This window comes from Diceros bicornis, chromosome 29 (genome assembly GCF_020826845.1).
Source record: "Diceros bicornis minor isolate mBicDic1 chromosome 29, mDicBic1.mat.cur, whole genome shotgun sequence".
In the NCBI taxonomy this organism is placed as follows: Eukaryota; Metazoa; Chordata; class Mammalia; order Perissodactyla; family Rhinocerotidae; genus Diceros; species Diceros bicornis.
In genome coordinates, this window is record NC_080768.1 from 1,360,699 (window position 1) to 1,377,713 (window position 17,015).

At 45.4% G+C, this 17,015-nt stretch overlaps 1 protein-coding gene across 1 annotated transcript in view; it reads left to right on the top strand.

Moving 5' to 3' along the window:
- Positions 1-17,015, top strand: part of DLGAP2 (DLG associated protein 2) — a 159,137-nt gene that overhangs the window by 121,004 nt on the left and 21,118 nt on the right. Inside the window, exons 7-8 of the mRNA XM_058524845.1 lie at positions 11,209-11,558; positions 12,696-12,737. Coding sequence (XP_058380828.1) covers positions 11,209-11,558; positions 12,696-12,737 — 392 coding nt within the window. The remainder of the gene's footprint in view (positions 1-11,208; positions 11,559-12,695; positions 12,738-17,015) is intronic.

Genomic DNA, 17,015 nt, shown 5'->3' on the forward strand with positions numbered 1-17,015 from the left:
AGCCCAGGGCCGTCTTCCTCAGCAAAAAAGGAGGAGGATTGGCGGATGTTAGCTCAGGGCTGATCTCCTCACAAAAAAAAAAAACACCACCTAAGAATTACTCCCTCCTCCTCCAAATTTTGATAGTAAAAATACAATTCTGGTACAACTTTAACATACATAAACTTCATTCCCAATTACCTATCCCAAGTGAAACCAAGCACACACACACGTATCGATTGTGAAGACATTTGACAAGTGCCATCTGCTATACAATTTGCAACTTCTCAAAGAACAGATTAATCAGAGTCACCCAATTGTGTCTCTGTTATTGGTCTGTCAACTTTTCTACTGAAAACATCATTCTTTTCAAAACTGTTTTTCATCTAAGTTTAAAGCTTCCTGTTCTCAAAGACTCGGGACATAATTGTGTCCTAAGTTACTCCGGGAGGGAAGCAAACTGTGCTGCTGATGCGATTGTGTTGTTTCATCTTGTTATCTGATCATCATAAGGTTCAGTGCGTGCCATTACTGTTAGTAAATTCCCTGTTTGTGTTATCATTTTGTTTACTGCCTGGCCCTTTGAACCTTCAGAATTCTGTACTTAGAAACTTATGTGATGCACATCATTAAAAGTTGGTTCAGGGGCCGGCCCGGTGGCACAAGCGGTTGGGTGCGCGCGCTCCGCTGCGGCGGCCCAGGGTTCGCTGGTTCGGATCCCGGGCGCGCACCGACGCACTGCTTGGCGAGCCATGCTGTGGCGGCGTCCCATGTAAAGTGGAGGAAGATGGGCACGGATGTTAGCCCAGGGCCGTCTTCCTCAGCCAAAAAAGAGGGGGATTGGCGGATGTTAGCACAGGGCTGATCTCCTCACCAAAAAAAAAAAAAAAAAAAAAAAAAGTTGGTTCATTCTCAGTTTTTCTTCAGAAAATCCAAGTTCTTATTGTGTAATGTGATTTTTTAAATATTTAAAATGAAAGCATAAGGTGTCTCGAACAGTGAAACAGCTGTCATCACTTTATTTTATTGTCTATAAGATGTTAAATGCTGGTTAGACTATAATTTCTTGCTAATTAGCACATTTGAAATAGATGTCTCTGCTGCTAACCTGTCAGTGTTGCGCCAGAACTTGGTGGCCACATCATTTTTGTAACTTTAGGGAGACCATTGTGTGCATGCCTGTGGGATGTGATTTCTGTGTTCTGTTTGATTTGCACTTGTGTCTGGAGACTAACATTAATTAAAGTGTCAAAAGAGCTTTAATCTTTTACGTTGAGTCTTTTGCCTCCAAAGTTTGCTTTCTCCAATATCCAGACTCTCATTTAGACATTTGTGGCTTGATTACCGTAATTCCTTTTATGCTGTTATCTTTGAAGTTCTAATTAAGAGAGTGCAGTGAATTTAAGTGTGGCTGTTACGTTCAAACAGAATGGCCATGCTTGCTGTTTGAAATATATTTTATCTTGATTACGTATTTGTGCTTTATACAATAAAATGCTAACTTTTAAATTTCCTTTTTGGCTTGCAAGTGACTTGCAAGGAATGTATTCAGAAATGGTGTCCAGATTTCTAGGTGTAGATGGATAATTAGGCGTGTATTTAAAGTAACGATGTGTTCACATTTAAGATTACTCAGAGTCATGTAAAAGTGTAGACTGGGCAGCAGTTTATTTCATCTCATTCAAGTTAGCTTCTCTCAAATAAAATGTGTTTCTCCAAATTCTCTTTCAATCACTTTGCTAACCCAACACTTTGAAGACCCAAAGGAAAGTCCTTATGATCAATTTCTTGTGCTCTATGTCACCTATTGATGGATACTGACTTCGCATATTGGCTTCGCATGGCGAAAAATGTTCTAGACCAGCACTGTCCAGTATGAGAAGGTTCTATAACTGTGCTGTCCAGTTCAGGAGCCATTCACTATATGTGACTGTCGAGCAGTGGACATGCAGCTAGTGTTACAGAGGAAGTGATTTTTTATTGTAGTTTAGATATTTAGATATTTTAGAGTTTAAGTCATTTAAATTTGGCTAGTGGCTATGCTATCAGACAATGCAGTCTAGAACGTAGCCTTTCTCATAGGATGAAGATGAGTCTATGAGTTTTGAGGGGTGGTTTTAGTGCGATGAGTCTGCCATCCCTCCCTTTTCTCTGCCAGCAGCATCAGCAGCTACAGCCTCCTCCCAGCTTCCCGCCTAACAGTCATTTGGACTCAGAGCTTTGAGCAATTTCTTCAGAAAGAGTTTCCAAATGAGATTAACTCAATCCCAGATATATCTGGGAAAGTGATTTTTACATGTCTCTTCCACGCCTCATTTATTCAGCTCTAGCAAGGAAGAACTAATCCACCTGAGCAAGATTTCCTTTCAGCATCACTACTCCTGGTTTAATACAATTTTTATAGAAATCTTGCTAGAATGTAATATACGCATGGCTCCTTCCATCTTAAATAGTGTAATTAACCTTTTCTCGATGGCACAAAGACTTACACTGGTGTCGATATTCTCACGAGAGAAGGCGCTTTACAGAGCTGCTCCTTTCCCTCACCTCCCTTATTTTCAGGGTGACTCTCACCAATTTATCTCATCTCTGAGACATAAGCAAAATCCACACTAACTCCGTAATTGGATTACAAAACACAGGTACATTTTAATCTTTCTCCCTCTAGTTTTGAAGCCACTTGAAAAACCACCAGGGATTTTTCACAGTATTATACCCATGGTAAAAGAAATCAGTGATGGGCTTTTAAAACCAGAAGGATGTTCCTGCCTGGACTCAATTAAAATGGAATAGTCAGGTCTTCAGACACCTTCAGATATTAAGTAATCATTTCATTGCTTTATTTCAAAATTCGTATTTGATCACTTATATGTAAATAAATCTTATGTGATTATTTAGAAATCTCTCTATTGACTCATCTGCTTTTTGAAGATATACATACTTCAATAGAATTATATTGCTAAATTAAATTTAAATTTTTCAATTGTATTTAGTGTTTGCCTGACTTGCGTATAGAAAATGAGAAATAACACAGCCTGTGACTAATAATTATTAGCTCTGATGAGTATATTCTAATTGTGTATTCACATACACAGAATTAAGACAATTATAATTGCCCAAGCTATCCAACTGAAATTGAATGTTTTTCTTGAATGTGTAAAATAATTTCTTTAATTGTTTATTTTAATTCATGGCAGCAAATTAACACAATCAAATGATCAATTTAATTCTTTACTATATTTCCAGCTTCTAATTCTAACTATAATGAGTCATTTGGGAACATACAATTCTATCCCACAGATGAGAAATTGTTTGATTTACCAAAAATATTTTATGTACTATATAATGTCAAGACTGACAACTGATTCTTAGTTTTTAAATTGTAAAATTCAAAAAATGTTCAATTACCCAGGAATATAAAAGTGATTTTTTGTTCTTCTATATACAGCCCCATTCAGAAACACGTAAGGAATCGTATCATATGCATATAGGGCCACCATGGTGAGAGTGGCCCAAGGGGCATTCAAAATATGTATTAGGGGGCCAGCTCGGTGGTGTAGCTGTTAAGTTTGCATGCTCTGCTTGGCGGCCGGGGTTTGCAGGTTCAAATCCCGGGCGCGGACCTTCGCACCACTTATCAAGCCATGCTGTGGAGGCGTCCCAGATATAAAATAGAGGAAGATGGGCACAGATGTTAGCTCAGGGCCAATCTTCCTCAGCAAAAAGAGGAGAACTGGCAACGGAGGTTAGCTCAGGGCTAATCTTCCTCACCAAAACAAAATATATATATATGTATTAGATGCTGTCCCACCTCTTCAGACACAAACCCCGTTTTGTCTTCTATAATAACAAGAAAAAAAAAGTCTGGTATCTGGGTACCTGGAAGTTTTTGTGTGTATTTCTAAATCTGTTTCTTTCCTTAGCTTGTATAAAATGTATTGTTTTTGAAACATTAGGTATCAATTATTTATTTCTATTAAATCTGTGTTGGATTTTCCATAGCCCCATTACAAAGGGAACCACACGGAAAACTAACAAATATATTCATGGCTTAAAAATGTCCTACCAGGGGGCTGAGCTGGTGGCGTAGCAGTTAAGTTCACGAGCTCCACTTCAGCAGCCCGGGGTTCGAAGGTTCGGATCTTGGGCGCACACCGATGCACCACTTATCAAGCCATGCTGTGGCGGTGTCCCGTATAAAGTAGAGGAAGATAGACATAGATCTTAGCCCAGGGCCAGTCTTCCTCAGCAAAAAGAGGCAGATTGGCAACAGATGTTAGCTCAGGGCTAATCTTCCTCACAAAAAAAAGTCTCGCCAGGGCACATATTTCCCACCCTCAAGTTGTTGACAGGTTGGATCCTGTGGGTGGGAAATCCTCAAACGTTCTACCAGAACTTTCCCTTGGCCCCTTCGCTGAACATCCTGAATGTCCTCGAGAGCACCTGGAGGTCTGAGAGGGCGTCACAGTGGGAAATTCCCTAGAACAGGTCACAGGCACAGAGCAGGCACCGTCAGACCTCAGCTAAGAGTGCGACTTCAGCAGCAAGGTGCCGGGATCCACTTCTTTCACACACTCAGTGTAGCACCGGGAGAAAACTGCCTAACCCGTTTCTCTTTCACAGGATTGGGGAAGATTAAATGCAGTGATCCATGTCAAAAACAACATGGTGGTGGGCACTTGGCGTTCATCAAATGTTAACTATTTCCAAGAAAACGTTGTATGATTAGAACTCCTTTTCATATTCATTCAAGAATTTTTTTCCTATTCAATCTGAGCACCAAGAGAACACCAGTGATCTGAGCTCACTGGACCTGGCACCTGCTGCCACGGCTGTGTAACTGGGTCACGTGCTAATAGAGTGACAGTGTCTCCTCTGCTCCCTTTTCTGTCTGCAGATGGCTGGTCAGTGCTGAGAAGGGATAGTGATTTAACATCACTGTTATTCAGCTAAAACAGAGAACAAAAACTTCCTATGCAAAGTTTTATAATTCAGGATGCAAAACTTGTGTGCTCTGCCAGAACGCTGATTGGCTGGGGGGAAGAAATACTTCCTATTCCTGTGCTTCTTCAGTATCGTAAAGTAGAATGCAGATGCTTTGAAAATCACTGGATCCCATAGGAGCTTTCTATAAACCAGGGAATATATCATTCGGAGAGTAAGCAAGTATTAGAAGACCTTTTTCCTCAAAATAATTTTTATTGGTTTCTATCATTTAAGGAATTGAGAGATAATTACAATTAATTTCCTCTTCTTGGTTTTAAGCCCATGAGTTAATAGTTCCTTCAGACAATTTGGGTCATTGAGTAAGAGCACAATCTAAAATTTCTTTTGCCACCAAATATATTTTGATTTCCTTTTTTTAGAAAACCTGGAACTGATAAAATTTAGAGGAAAGCCCTGCTAAAACAAGTGATTTTCCCATTTAACTTTGCGTCGGGCAAGGATCCCAATGTGCTTCTGATCACGGTTCTGGAACCTGTCTCTTACAAGAGAATAAAGTCGGATCAGGCTGTGAGCAGTAAGACTGAGCTACATACTGGTCTGAGAAAGAACAAAGGAATCACTGTAGTCAACACTGGACAGGAGCCTGAATCCCAGCCCTGCCGCTGGTTTGCTGGCTGACCTCAGGAAAATGTGTAAACCCATTTGAACCTGTATATTCTCGTCTGGGAAATGGAAATACATATGCTATCTACCTGGCAATGTTGTTTGGAATCTTACTTGAGGAATGAAGAAGAGAGTGTTCAGCATGGTACCTGGCACAAGCATTCACCCAGTTGTGTCTGTGTGTGTGTGCTCCTGGGAGAATTTCTTTCTTGTAACTATATCTTATAAATATACATATGGTAACTTAGTAACAATCTCCAAAGAAATGAAGGGGTGGTGCCAAGTTTGTGGTTACTGTTGGTATTTGTTGTCTCTGTTCCTTGAGAATGGAGACAATGAGCAGTTTTAAATCGCCAGCGTTGTGATGGGCACCCTTCCTGAGCACTGGCTTCTGCTTGCCCTTTCATGTGCTTTATTCCCAATCCTCACGACAACAGATAAAGTGATATTATGAGTGTTTCCTTCTGCAGATGAGCAAACTGAGACCGAGAGAAGATAATTTCTCTAAGATCACACAATTTCATCATTTTATGTCTAAAAGAAGGAAGATTTAGTTTAGCTCTAACAGAACCAGAAAAGAAACGTGTGAAATTTCTCTTTCTAAAGATTTTGGTGGAAGGGATCTAAGAGCATCCTTGTCTGCGAGTCCTAAGATGCTGTACTTACAGATCAACTGTGGTGAGTTTAAGATATGGAACAATAAGCATCATGTTCAAGTTGAACAATTGCAATAACAGATCAAGATATTAAAGTACTAAAATGTATCAACGCAAGAGTTTGAACATTAGAGCATATTTTTCCATGGTGGGGAAGAGAGAACAGTAGAATGGTAATTTGCTGTTTCCCCCACAAAGTAAAAAATTTGAAGAAAACTCTTAACATTTATAAGGAAAAGAGGTGGTAGCCCGCATCCCTAAAAACTAATGTAGCTAGTCAACTTAGCCCCCAAATGAGAGCTTCCAGACCACTGGGGAAAAGTCAAATTAAATTTTAGAGTATCTTTTAAATGAGAGAAGCATCTTTTTATCAGTAACTACTGACCCACTGACTCTGAATCCCTTTTCCACTCAGTGCTGTGTTTCTAGCATCAGGCACCATGAGTGCACGCATACTTGGATCCACTCGTGGAGTGGACAAGCTGTGTCTTTTGCACTTGTCCTTTCCCACAAGGCCGGCTGGGTCCATCCTTCAAGACTCAGCCCAAGGCCCGTCTCCTCCAGGAAGCCTCCCTTTAACTCCTGTGTCATCCTTTTCTCAGGCTTTTCCTAGACTCCGATGCCTACTCGGTTACTTTGCCCACCTCTTCAATTTCATTGTGAGCACACTGGAGCCAGTCCCTTAGGCTCCAGATAAATGAGTACTGAAACCAAAGAATCTTACAGTATTATAGCACCAAATGATGCCTGAAAGGCAAGTGACATTGGTCCCACATGGAAGAAGCTGCAAGATCTCTTTGGTCTCCATCAGCTGCAGGCTTTGGAATGTCCACAGTAACGGCATCCATAGCAACACCTCACATTGAACTATGTGTCTTTATAAAATCTCCATCAATGGTTGGACAGTGAAAATTAATGATTATATGACTTCAATGCCAGTAAGCAGTTGATTTTTTTAAGCAGTAAAAAAAGCATATATTTGCACGTACTTCCTAAAATGTTTGTTAGGAGAATAGAGTAGCCTAGGTAACTACTGCAACATCTGGGCTTTGCTGAGATGGTAAAGAGTATTACTCTTCCAGAAAAGTTCGGACTATAACTTTTACCAATTAAACCAATCAGTAATAGTCTCTATGAGCTGCTATGAAATTGGTTCCACCAACATTGTACCGCCCGTGCCGCTCTGGACAAACGGTGCAGCAAATCCATCAAATCATGTTTCCATATAGTGGTCCCAAGGGCAGGCCTACTGGCATTTGGACACAGGTTTGAAAACAGCATAATCTCTCTCTCGTCACTCAGGGAAAATGCCTGTTTCACCTTCCCGGCTTGGGTAAAGTCAGTTCGAGAGACGATTGCCCCTTTTTAATTAATTTGTTAAGAAAGTTTGTTGTCCAACTACATTTTTACAAGGAAATCAACTTAAAAATTCATATTATCACGCTATGGCAAACACATTATAAGGTGAGAAGATGTGATATTAGATTTCCTGTGATCGTGGAGATAAATCATAACACTGTATTTTTTTTTTATTTACAAGATATCCATACAGGGAGAAAGTTTTAGTTGTTTTGTCAAGTTTTCTGACTCTTTAAATTGTACTAAATACGTTTGGTAAGATTTATGGTTTTGAACGGGAGTGAAGGGAAAGCTTTGAGAATAACCATGAAATAGTTAGTGAGCCAAACTGCGAATGAATTTTGCTGAGCGCGTTTGCTTCAATTTCCGGAGGGATCTTTTCATTCTGCGTGCCCGTGAGGTGGTGTCATAGTGCCCGCACATATGTCATCATCACTGGTGACATGAGCACAGCTGGGAAAACCGGCCAGTAGAGCAGGCTTATTATAACATTTCTTCTCATCTCAACACTGTGAAGAGAAACAGACTGAGATAGACATAGCTTTCTCGTCTACATTCCTGTATTTCTCTCGCCCTCTCTCTCATCATCACTACCACTGTTGCTGGAACATGAAATTTCTTCAGAATCGATGTTTCTGCTTAAGAGAACTAAAGCAGAATTAACTCTGTGGTGTGAGGTTTTATCAAGAGCGTCTAGACACGGTTATTCTGCAGAGCATGGAGGATGGCGGGGCTTCCTTTCTGCTGGATTGGTAGCATCTGGAGACATGTCGTTAAAGGATAAAGACTCTCTTTTCCATAAAGGAACCACAACGATGGGTTGCCATGGAAACAACCACTTCGTTTCTAATGTTGTCGTATGAAAAACTCTATTGACGAGCTTCCTTCCCACTTTACCTACCATTTCTCCTATTCATGTGTGTTGTAACACTTAATACCCTTGATATATCAACATTATGAGATATATTAAGGAACCCTTGATAAAAAGGAAATTTTAAGTGGACCACCACTGTCAAGGAGAGATTAATGCACTCTAACCAGTAATCCTTATACCAGATTGGGAAGAAGAGAGAATCACCAAAGCTGATAGCCAAACAGAAGGGAAGTTATTATGGGATGATCTGCCCACACATGTGTCCCTTCATCGCATACGGGCAAATGAGTCCCACCCAGAAAGATGAAATGATCTGTCTAACCTCGATTTCTCAGCCTTGGCGCTACTGACAGTTCTCAGCTGGATAGTTCTTCGTGGTGGGGGCTGACTGTGCTCTGGAGGATGGTTAGCAGCCTCGACCCACTAGATGCCAAGGTACCACCCACCCCAGTTGTGACAGCCAAGAACATCACCAGACATTGCTAAGAGTCCCCTGGGAGAGAGAGGAGACAAGATCACCCCAGTGGAGCACTACTGGCTGACACTATAGGAGGATCTAATGGGAGAATCTGAGAGAGACCTTAGCAGGGGAGGTGGAATTGTAGGTTTGTGAGGGGGAGGTGAAGAGGCTGACGACGTGTAGGGAAAAGGTTTAAAATCCAAGGGTCTGGCCGTCTCTGAAGTTTAGTGAGAGTGAAGACATGGGAGTGAGAGAGGACGAGAAGGAAGAGGTGAGGGCAGGAGAGGACAGCACGGCAGGAGTGAACATCTTCCTCAAATGAACTCAAGGCTCAGAGGGTGAACGCATTTGTGATCTACTGAAATCAGATGGAGACAAAGGTCTTCAACCGACCAAAATATTTTAGCCCCTTTGACACCAAGGGTAGGACGGGTCATGGATGAGGATGTTCAAGCCGTCCTGGTGAAGGCAAGAATTCAGGTAGAAGGGAGCTGGAGTTTGGATGGTGGTGGGGAGGAGAAGGATGAGAGAAGCATTCCAGGAGAGAAGGACCATGCCCAGGGGCTGGAGAAGGCCGCCTGTTCCTACTGGCCACAAGCAGCCTCTGGTCAAGGAGGAACCACATCTACATTTAAAACGTCAACCAGTTCATAAGTGTCAGAGGTTGGGAACCAGATCTTACACGTCTCTGAATCTCCTGGAATAATGCCTTGAATATAGTCAGTTTTCAATAATTTTCCTTTGGAGGTTGATCAACACTGGAAAAAAGTCTTTAAAATAAAAAAGAGATGATTGTAGATGTTTCTCTGATGTAGACAGAGCTCTAAGCCCGCTTCTCCAACAGCCATCTTCCTCCATCTGTTTTCTCCAAGTCTTTTTCTGATGCGTTCTTCTAAAAATTGTCATAAGTTTTCATGTGCAATGTTTACGCCTTAAAACTCAGGTCGTCCTGACATGACAAGTTCATTTGTTGTTATTTGCCGGTGTTCATTTGGGATGGCATTTGAGGTTTTATTTATTAGGAAAGTCCATTCACACAGATTAAAAATAACTGGAGGCGAGGGTAAGCCGTAGGAGGTATGATGAAATCCCCCGGAACAGAACAGCAGAAACGACCAATTCCCATGAGCAGCCGCAGGTCGGTCATTCTCAGACACAGTTTCTGAAAGTCTTTAAGGGAAACTATTGCTCAGTCTGTCCTCACAGATGTTGCTAAGGCCCCTCCAGGAGATGCTCATGTGCATGTCTGGTCGCGGAGCGCACACCCTTCACACGTCTGCAGACTCTGCGGGCGCGGCTGCTTTGCGTGGTGATGAAGGGCACGTGAGTTCCCTTCAGAAGCGCTTCTGTGGATTCTTCCCTTCCAGATAAAGAAAAATAGTCACCAGTAATGGAACACCCATCTGTATCCACATGGAGTACCGGGAATGGTTCATCCTTGCTGTAAAAATAAGTAACACCCTGAGCCCGGCAAATATGTCTAATGAGTTTTGGGTGGCTTCTAAGAGAAATTTAACCTAATTTCACGTCCAAATGCATTTATTTTTCTCGGGTGGATTTATGTATAGCCAGTGAGTGTAGAACTCGAGTGTGCCCTGCAGGGCTAGGAGGCGGTGCAGTGGCTGTAATGGGCAGAAAGGTGGAGGATCTTTGGGCCGGGAGAGACCTGGAGACCTGCTGCCCTTCTGCTTGACCCCTCCAGTTTAGACCCAGTAATGTGCAGCAAACAGTCTTCTGGTAGTGTATGTTTTCTCCATTATAAGCATTTTTAGAATGCACAGAGAAGTGGAAGAGAAAACAATCCCCCATATTGTCCTGAATGGTGACTGTGACTTACTTTTTTACGTGCTTCTGATCTTTTTTCATACACAGGTTTTCTTTACAAATATATTCCATCTTAACCTGGATGTAATTTAGTATATCCTGCTTTTTAACTTAGCGTTATAAAATGAGCGTTTCTCCATGATGCCGTGGCTGGCATGAAATTATGGTGTGGCTGCCTCTGTCCTGCTGAGTCAGAAATTACTTAATCCTGTCGCCATTGCTGAGTTTTTTGGTGCTTTTATAACTTTTCACTGTTATAAATGTATCCGTGTAGACTGTCTCTGAGCACACAGTGCTTTCTCCTGTTTTGTGTTATTTTCTGAGGCTGTCCGTCAGGAATAGACTTGCTTGATGGTCATAGGGAATGAACATGTGGATGTTGTAGACCAGATGTCCGTGCGGGGAAATATTCTTTTGTTGACCTGGGACATTGATTTTTTTTACAGCTGTCTCATATACAAATTATAAAAAAACGCCGCCCCCCGTACCCCCTCGGACCACCTCCAAGCCTCTGATTTCGGTGACGGCGCAGAGCAGCACCGAGTCCACCCAGGATGCCTACCAGGACAGCCGCGCCCAGAGGATGTCCCCGTGGCCCCAGGACAGCCGCGGCCTCTACAACTCCACGGACAGTCTGGACAGCAACAAGGCCATGAACCTCGCCCTGGAGACGGCCGCCGCCCAGCGCCTCGTCTCCGAGGGCCAGACCAGCTCCACGCGGACCAGCGACAAGGCCGTGCTCGTGTCCAAGGCCGAGGAGTTCCTCAAGAGCCGGCGCTCCTCCATCGGGATCCAGGTACTCTCTCTGCCGCAGCCCTGGCACTTGCTCCGCCCGGCTCTGCAAATAGCATAGACTAAGGCACGAGCGAGCCCTCGCCCTGGCTCCTTATCGGTAAGCGTGAGCCTCGCAGGCTGTGAGACGCCCAGGAAGGTCTTCAGTTCCCGTTGTCTGCAAGTGCAGCAGCTGGGCCACCGCCCAGGGCAGCTCAGGTCCCAGGCCTGGTGCCCATCCTGCCACCAGAAGTCCCCCACCCACCCCACCCCTCCCCAGGGCATTCCTAGGGGCCACTAGCTGCTTAGAGAGCATGGAAGTAGGTTATTTTGATGCTTAAGAAGGATGGTTTTTTTGAAACCAGATTTTTCAAAAGCTTTTCAGTCTTGCAGCCAAACAGTTGAGTGGGGAGACAAGGGCATTGATAACAAAGAGGGGAAGAAAGGCCTGTTTGGTACAAACAAGGGATGATGCTCATGGGTACCCAGGCGGGGCCACCGGAAGGTGCTTCTGCACCAACCGCAGGAGGCTCTTGGGTGGTAGCTGTGGTCACAGACGCCGCATCCATGGTTTCAGACCACCGAGGGCTAACCCACATCCCCTGAGGCCCCAGCATCTGCCCAAGATGCAGACCTGGTGGTGCCCTTCCTCCGGCTGTCCTCCCTCCTACCCTCTGCCCTGCGTCCACTCCTAACTCCGCTCAGCATGTCCACCCCGAGTGCAGGGAGGGGAAGGCTCTGAGCTGAGAAACAGGAGCCGCCTTCCAGCTCACTTCCCACCCAGGGACCACACAGGACACTCCTCACACTGATGAATTCCCCCATGACTTATCTGGTTGGCTCTCCCCTGAGGCTGTGTAGACGGGGCGAGGCAGGGTTCTTACCGGGTCCTTCGCAGACATGGTTCACCTGGTGCTTCCTGTCGCTCCTCAATTCAGCCTGTGTCCAGCCAGCAGCTTTAAAAATCAGAGGGCGTCATTGCTGCCAGGGAGGAGGGCGAGCGGCACTCTGGCTGAGAGCCACGGGTGCTTGGCACTGGTGTGAGTGGGGTAGCACCGTCCTGGGCATCACGGGGACACGGGAGAGCAGGCTGGGGAGGCTGCCCGCTTGTCTAGGTCCTCTGAACCAGGTCTCCACACTGTGGCTTCATTGTTTTGTTTAGGATTCTGAATTCCCAGAGCATCAGCCATACCCAAGGTCAGATGTAAGTACCAAATGTACTGCAAAGCCAAGTACGCATGAATTTCATTTTATCTCCCTTTTCGGGATTATCCATACAACTGCTCTTGTCACCTCTCTCTGTCCTGAGTCTATATGCCAGGCACTATGCTAGGTGCTCCCGTAGGATCGCAGGGAAACTTGCACCCCTGATGATGTATAATTAGCCCCTCTTTGATGAGGACAATGATGGGGCACAAAACGGGCAAGCAACTTGCTGCAGTCAATGGTCGTGCTGGGGCCACTGGGCTGGGACATGGGACAGCCAGGTTCCTGCGCCCATCGCTCTGGCTCTGAAGTCATGTCTCCAGGGAAGACTTGTGAGGTGCCCAAATTAGGGAAGCCAACTTCACATCCTCTGGCTTTCGCACCTGCCCCCTTCCACAGGCTTTCTCTCAGCTGCCCACCCAAACAAGGGTGGGGGGGTGTCAATTTCTGAACACATGGAGCTGCTGACTTTATCTGAAAATAGTGGGAACAGGATGCCAGAAACCCATCAAATTAGATACCAGGCTGGTAAAGGATGCCACCACTTCCTGCCTCCACTCCACCCTCAGAAGCCCCTGACACCCCTGACTCACCTCGTAGCCCATTCTGCTTCTAGCAGCCATGCCTCTCCTTCTGCAAGAATGTCCTTCCTCTCTACTCCACCCCCTGCTCGCCTGCCTACACTCAGTTCACGCGTTAACTCCCCCAGAAGCCTCTTCTGACACTGTCCCCCCAAACCACGTGTTCTGTGCAGGCTGAGGCTGTGCCTCCCGCCTCTTGATAACCCAGCACCCAGCACAGTGCCTGGCAGATAGCGAGTGCTCCGTAAGTGTTGGGTGCGCGAGTGGCGGGTGAGTCCACGGATGAGTGTTGGTGAAAATAAGTGTGAACACAAGGATGCACGTGTCTAACAGATCCAACTGTCGTTCACGGCAGTAAAAAAATGCACAATGTTACATGAGCTTGTAGCCTTGCGGTTGTCAAATTGAAGTGAATTGAGAAGCCAAGAGAAAACATAGTCACAGAAACGCAAGTATTAGGATAAATAAGAGTCAAAAAAATGAAAGATGGGTGAGTGTAGGAAGCCAACTCAAAGAGCCAAGAACGAAGGAACAGAAAGAAATGGCAATGTAAGCAGATGGAAAGACCGGGCGTAGATTCCCCGAAGGTGCTAGAAGAACAGCCGAGGACAGCGTCAATGTTGTCACAGCGTAAAGTAAAAATCATCACGGTAACGAGTAAAAGAGCATGCTGTGGACACGTCACCGTGCCCCCGGCTCTGCCCAAATGCTCGCTCGATCCTCGTAGTAACACTGGTGCCAGTTGGTCTCACGTCCAAATTACAGACAGGGAAACTGAGGCTGGGGGGTAAATGACTTGCCTACGGGTACATAGCAATAGTGTCAAAGCTGAGATTGAAGCCGAGTGGCTGGAATTCCAGAGCCCGCAGTCCGCCCTGCTTCCCAAAGAGGAGAAGCGAGAGGATGGGGATGCAGGGCCTCCCTGAGCCTAGTGCATCCACTGCCAGCCTGTGCAGAGGACAGCGGTCTGTCCCCGGCTCTGGACACTGAGAGTAGGGTCACTCTGTCCTGCCCCTTGTAGAGAAAGGTGCTGGCATTCTCCGCCCTCAACCGGCACTCAATGGGGTGGACTGCCCCCTGACCGCTGCCTGACTGCCCAGAACCACAGCTGACCAGGGAAACGGGGGAGAGGATTTTCAGTTCACAAGCACTGTTCTCTCTGCTGACTTGAGTCATCCTGCTGCACGCACCTTCCGTGGCGCTCAGGCCCTCCAACCTCCCTGGGGTTCGGGCCCTGACTCCCTCGGCTCACAGGGCATTCTCCCAGCAGTTCCTGCGGGGTTGGGGTTGTGACCGTGGGCCTTTCTAATGATGTCCAGAGAGCGTCTGTCACCCGACCCGAATCCCTGACCCCGCCCGACTTCCCTTCTCCTCCTCACAATGGTGGCTTCTAACTGTTCTCTGTGTGTTCGTTTTTCTGTTTTTATGTGATTTGTCTATTATTGCAGAGTTTTCACTTTTCGTGTGTGTGTGTGTGTGAACTCTGTTGAGAATGGTTCGTGTTCCAAGATGCTGTGGTCTGGTTAACACTCAGGAATAGCCCCGTCTTTACAATGGGACAGTCTCCACGCTGTTATGTCACCGGTTGTGGGACTAAACGATGGCAACCCTGAAAACCTGTGTTCTTGTTCCATCGAAGTGTCCTCCCTAAACAACACTGGTTTACCCACAGACCCAGAGTCCCTCCTCGCCAGTCTGTGCCCTTCGACATTCCAGCCGTGCCTTCCTCACCTGCTCTCACGACTGCTAACGCAAGAGCTGTAGGCATCTCGGGCAGCAGGGTTGGCAAATCGTCTTCAACTCTGGACTTATAATAGGTCCCCGAGGGAAATACAGTGACTTTGTATCAGAAGCAATGGATTTGCCTTGCTACGTGTGGAGTTTTGAAGGCAGAGCGTAAAATGAGCTGAGTTTAGGGAGCAAACACTGGAGATCAGAGCTCCACCCGACTACTTCTGGTAATGGCTCCCAGCCCGGATTCCTTCTCCTGGGTCCTGGATCCCTTCCCCTGGGTCCTGGATCAGCCTTGACGTCCCACAAACCTGGCCACGTGCAAGATGGGGACCAGCACACGGGAGCCTGCCTCCTCCCCGGCTCACGCCTCTCAATATGCATGCTCACTCGCACACGTGCAGGCATACTCACACACACATATGCACACTCTCGCACGTGTGCACACCCTTACACATGTGCATACACTTGTGCTCAGTGCATGCTCACACATGTGCACACTTGCATGTCTGCACTCACATGGATGTGCACACTTACGGGTGCACGTTTGCATGCTCGCACTGTGAACACACTCACCTACTCATGCACACTCTCACATGTGTGTGCTCACATGTGCATGTGTACTAACGTGTGCACACTCATGCATGTGCACACTCGCACACATGCGCATGCTCACACATATGCATACACTCGCACATGTGCACTATTACACACATGAATGCACACTCATACATGTGCACACTCACATGTGCATACTAACATGAGCATGCACAGTCACAGGTGCATGCTCACACATGTGCACACACTCACTCACACACACCAGCTGCACCAAACTCCTTGCTTCTTAAACAGATCACGTTTAGGAATGTCCTCCCTCTCCCCGTCATGGTGTGCAGCCCAGCATAAATCCCTCTGACATTGCCCAGGGACATGGTGGGCAGGGTTCTGGATTCCACAGGGCCAAATACTCTCCTGTGAAGGGCCCCGGCTCACTGCAGTGACTAGGTGGATGTCTGACCCCCGTTCATCAGCGAGCCCCTCAAATACAGCATATGCTTCAAACAGGGTTCACTCAAAATACAGTGTTTTGCTGATTCATCTTTCTCCTCAATACCTAGAACACAGTGGATCTTGTAAAAATGAACATATGCATATATTCCTCAAAACTTTTAAAATCCATTTACGCTTCTAGCCAGAGTGTCCTCTTGGGAAATGATTCCTTTGACTTCCCTTCCACCACACAAAATAGTAATTCCTTTTCTTTGTCCTAAATTTTCTGGGTTTTTTCTATCTGCGTAAAGCTGTCTCCTCCCAGGATTTCTGAAATTGGCAAATATTTAGCTCATTCTGGCCGTATATGACTTTCTCAGATCCCCCTCGGCCTTTACCTGCTGAAAATAGAGATACCTTCATTCTTTTTAGAAAAGTTCTCATAACAACCACTGTAAAATCTGTTAAATCCATTACACATGTATTCCTTGAATTTAATATCCATATCCTCGTTTACCAGATGATCTTGAAAGTCGAGGGGAGAGGACAGAGCATTAATATTTGCAGTGGATGAACTTACCTGAACCTGACTTCATGCGGAGTTTTACGTCAATCAGATGAGGTGGTCCATGTTCCCTCATTTTTGAGAATAATAAGAAAGGACTTAACAAAATTTGAGAGACTTGCCTGAGAGTCACACGGCCAGAAAGTCACAGAATCTGACTGGCTCCAAAAGCTCTATTTTTCTCATTCACTATAGAAATAAGAGAATTATAGTAGAGAAAATGTGGAGACCGGAAAAAGGAAGAGGAAAACCCTTCTGCTGTATTTTGGTTGTATTTGTGAGTCATTGTGTAGTACGTTTATGTATCTGTGGGTACGTGTCTGTTTTACGTGTGTACACGCGTCCTGTGATTTTATTGTTCCTGCCACCGGCTGTTGTCCGTTCCCCAGTCCACGTTGTGTCGTAAGCA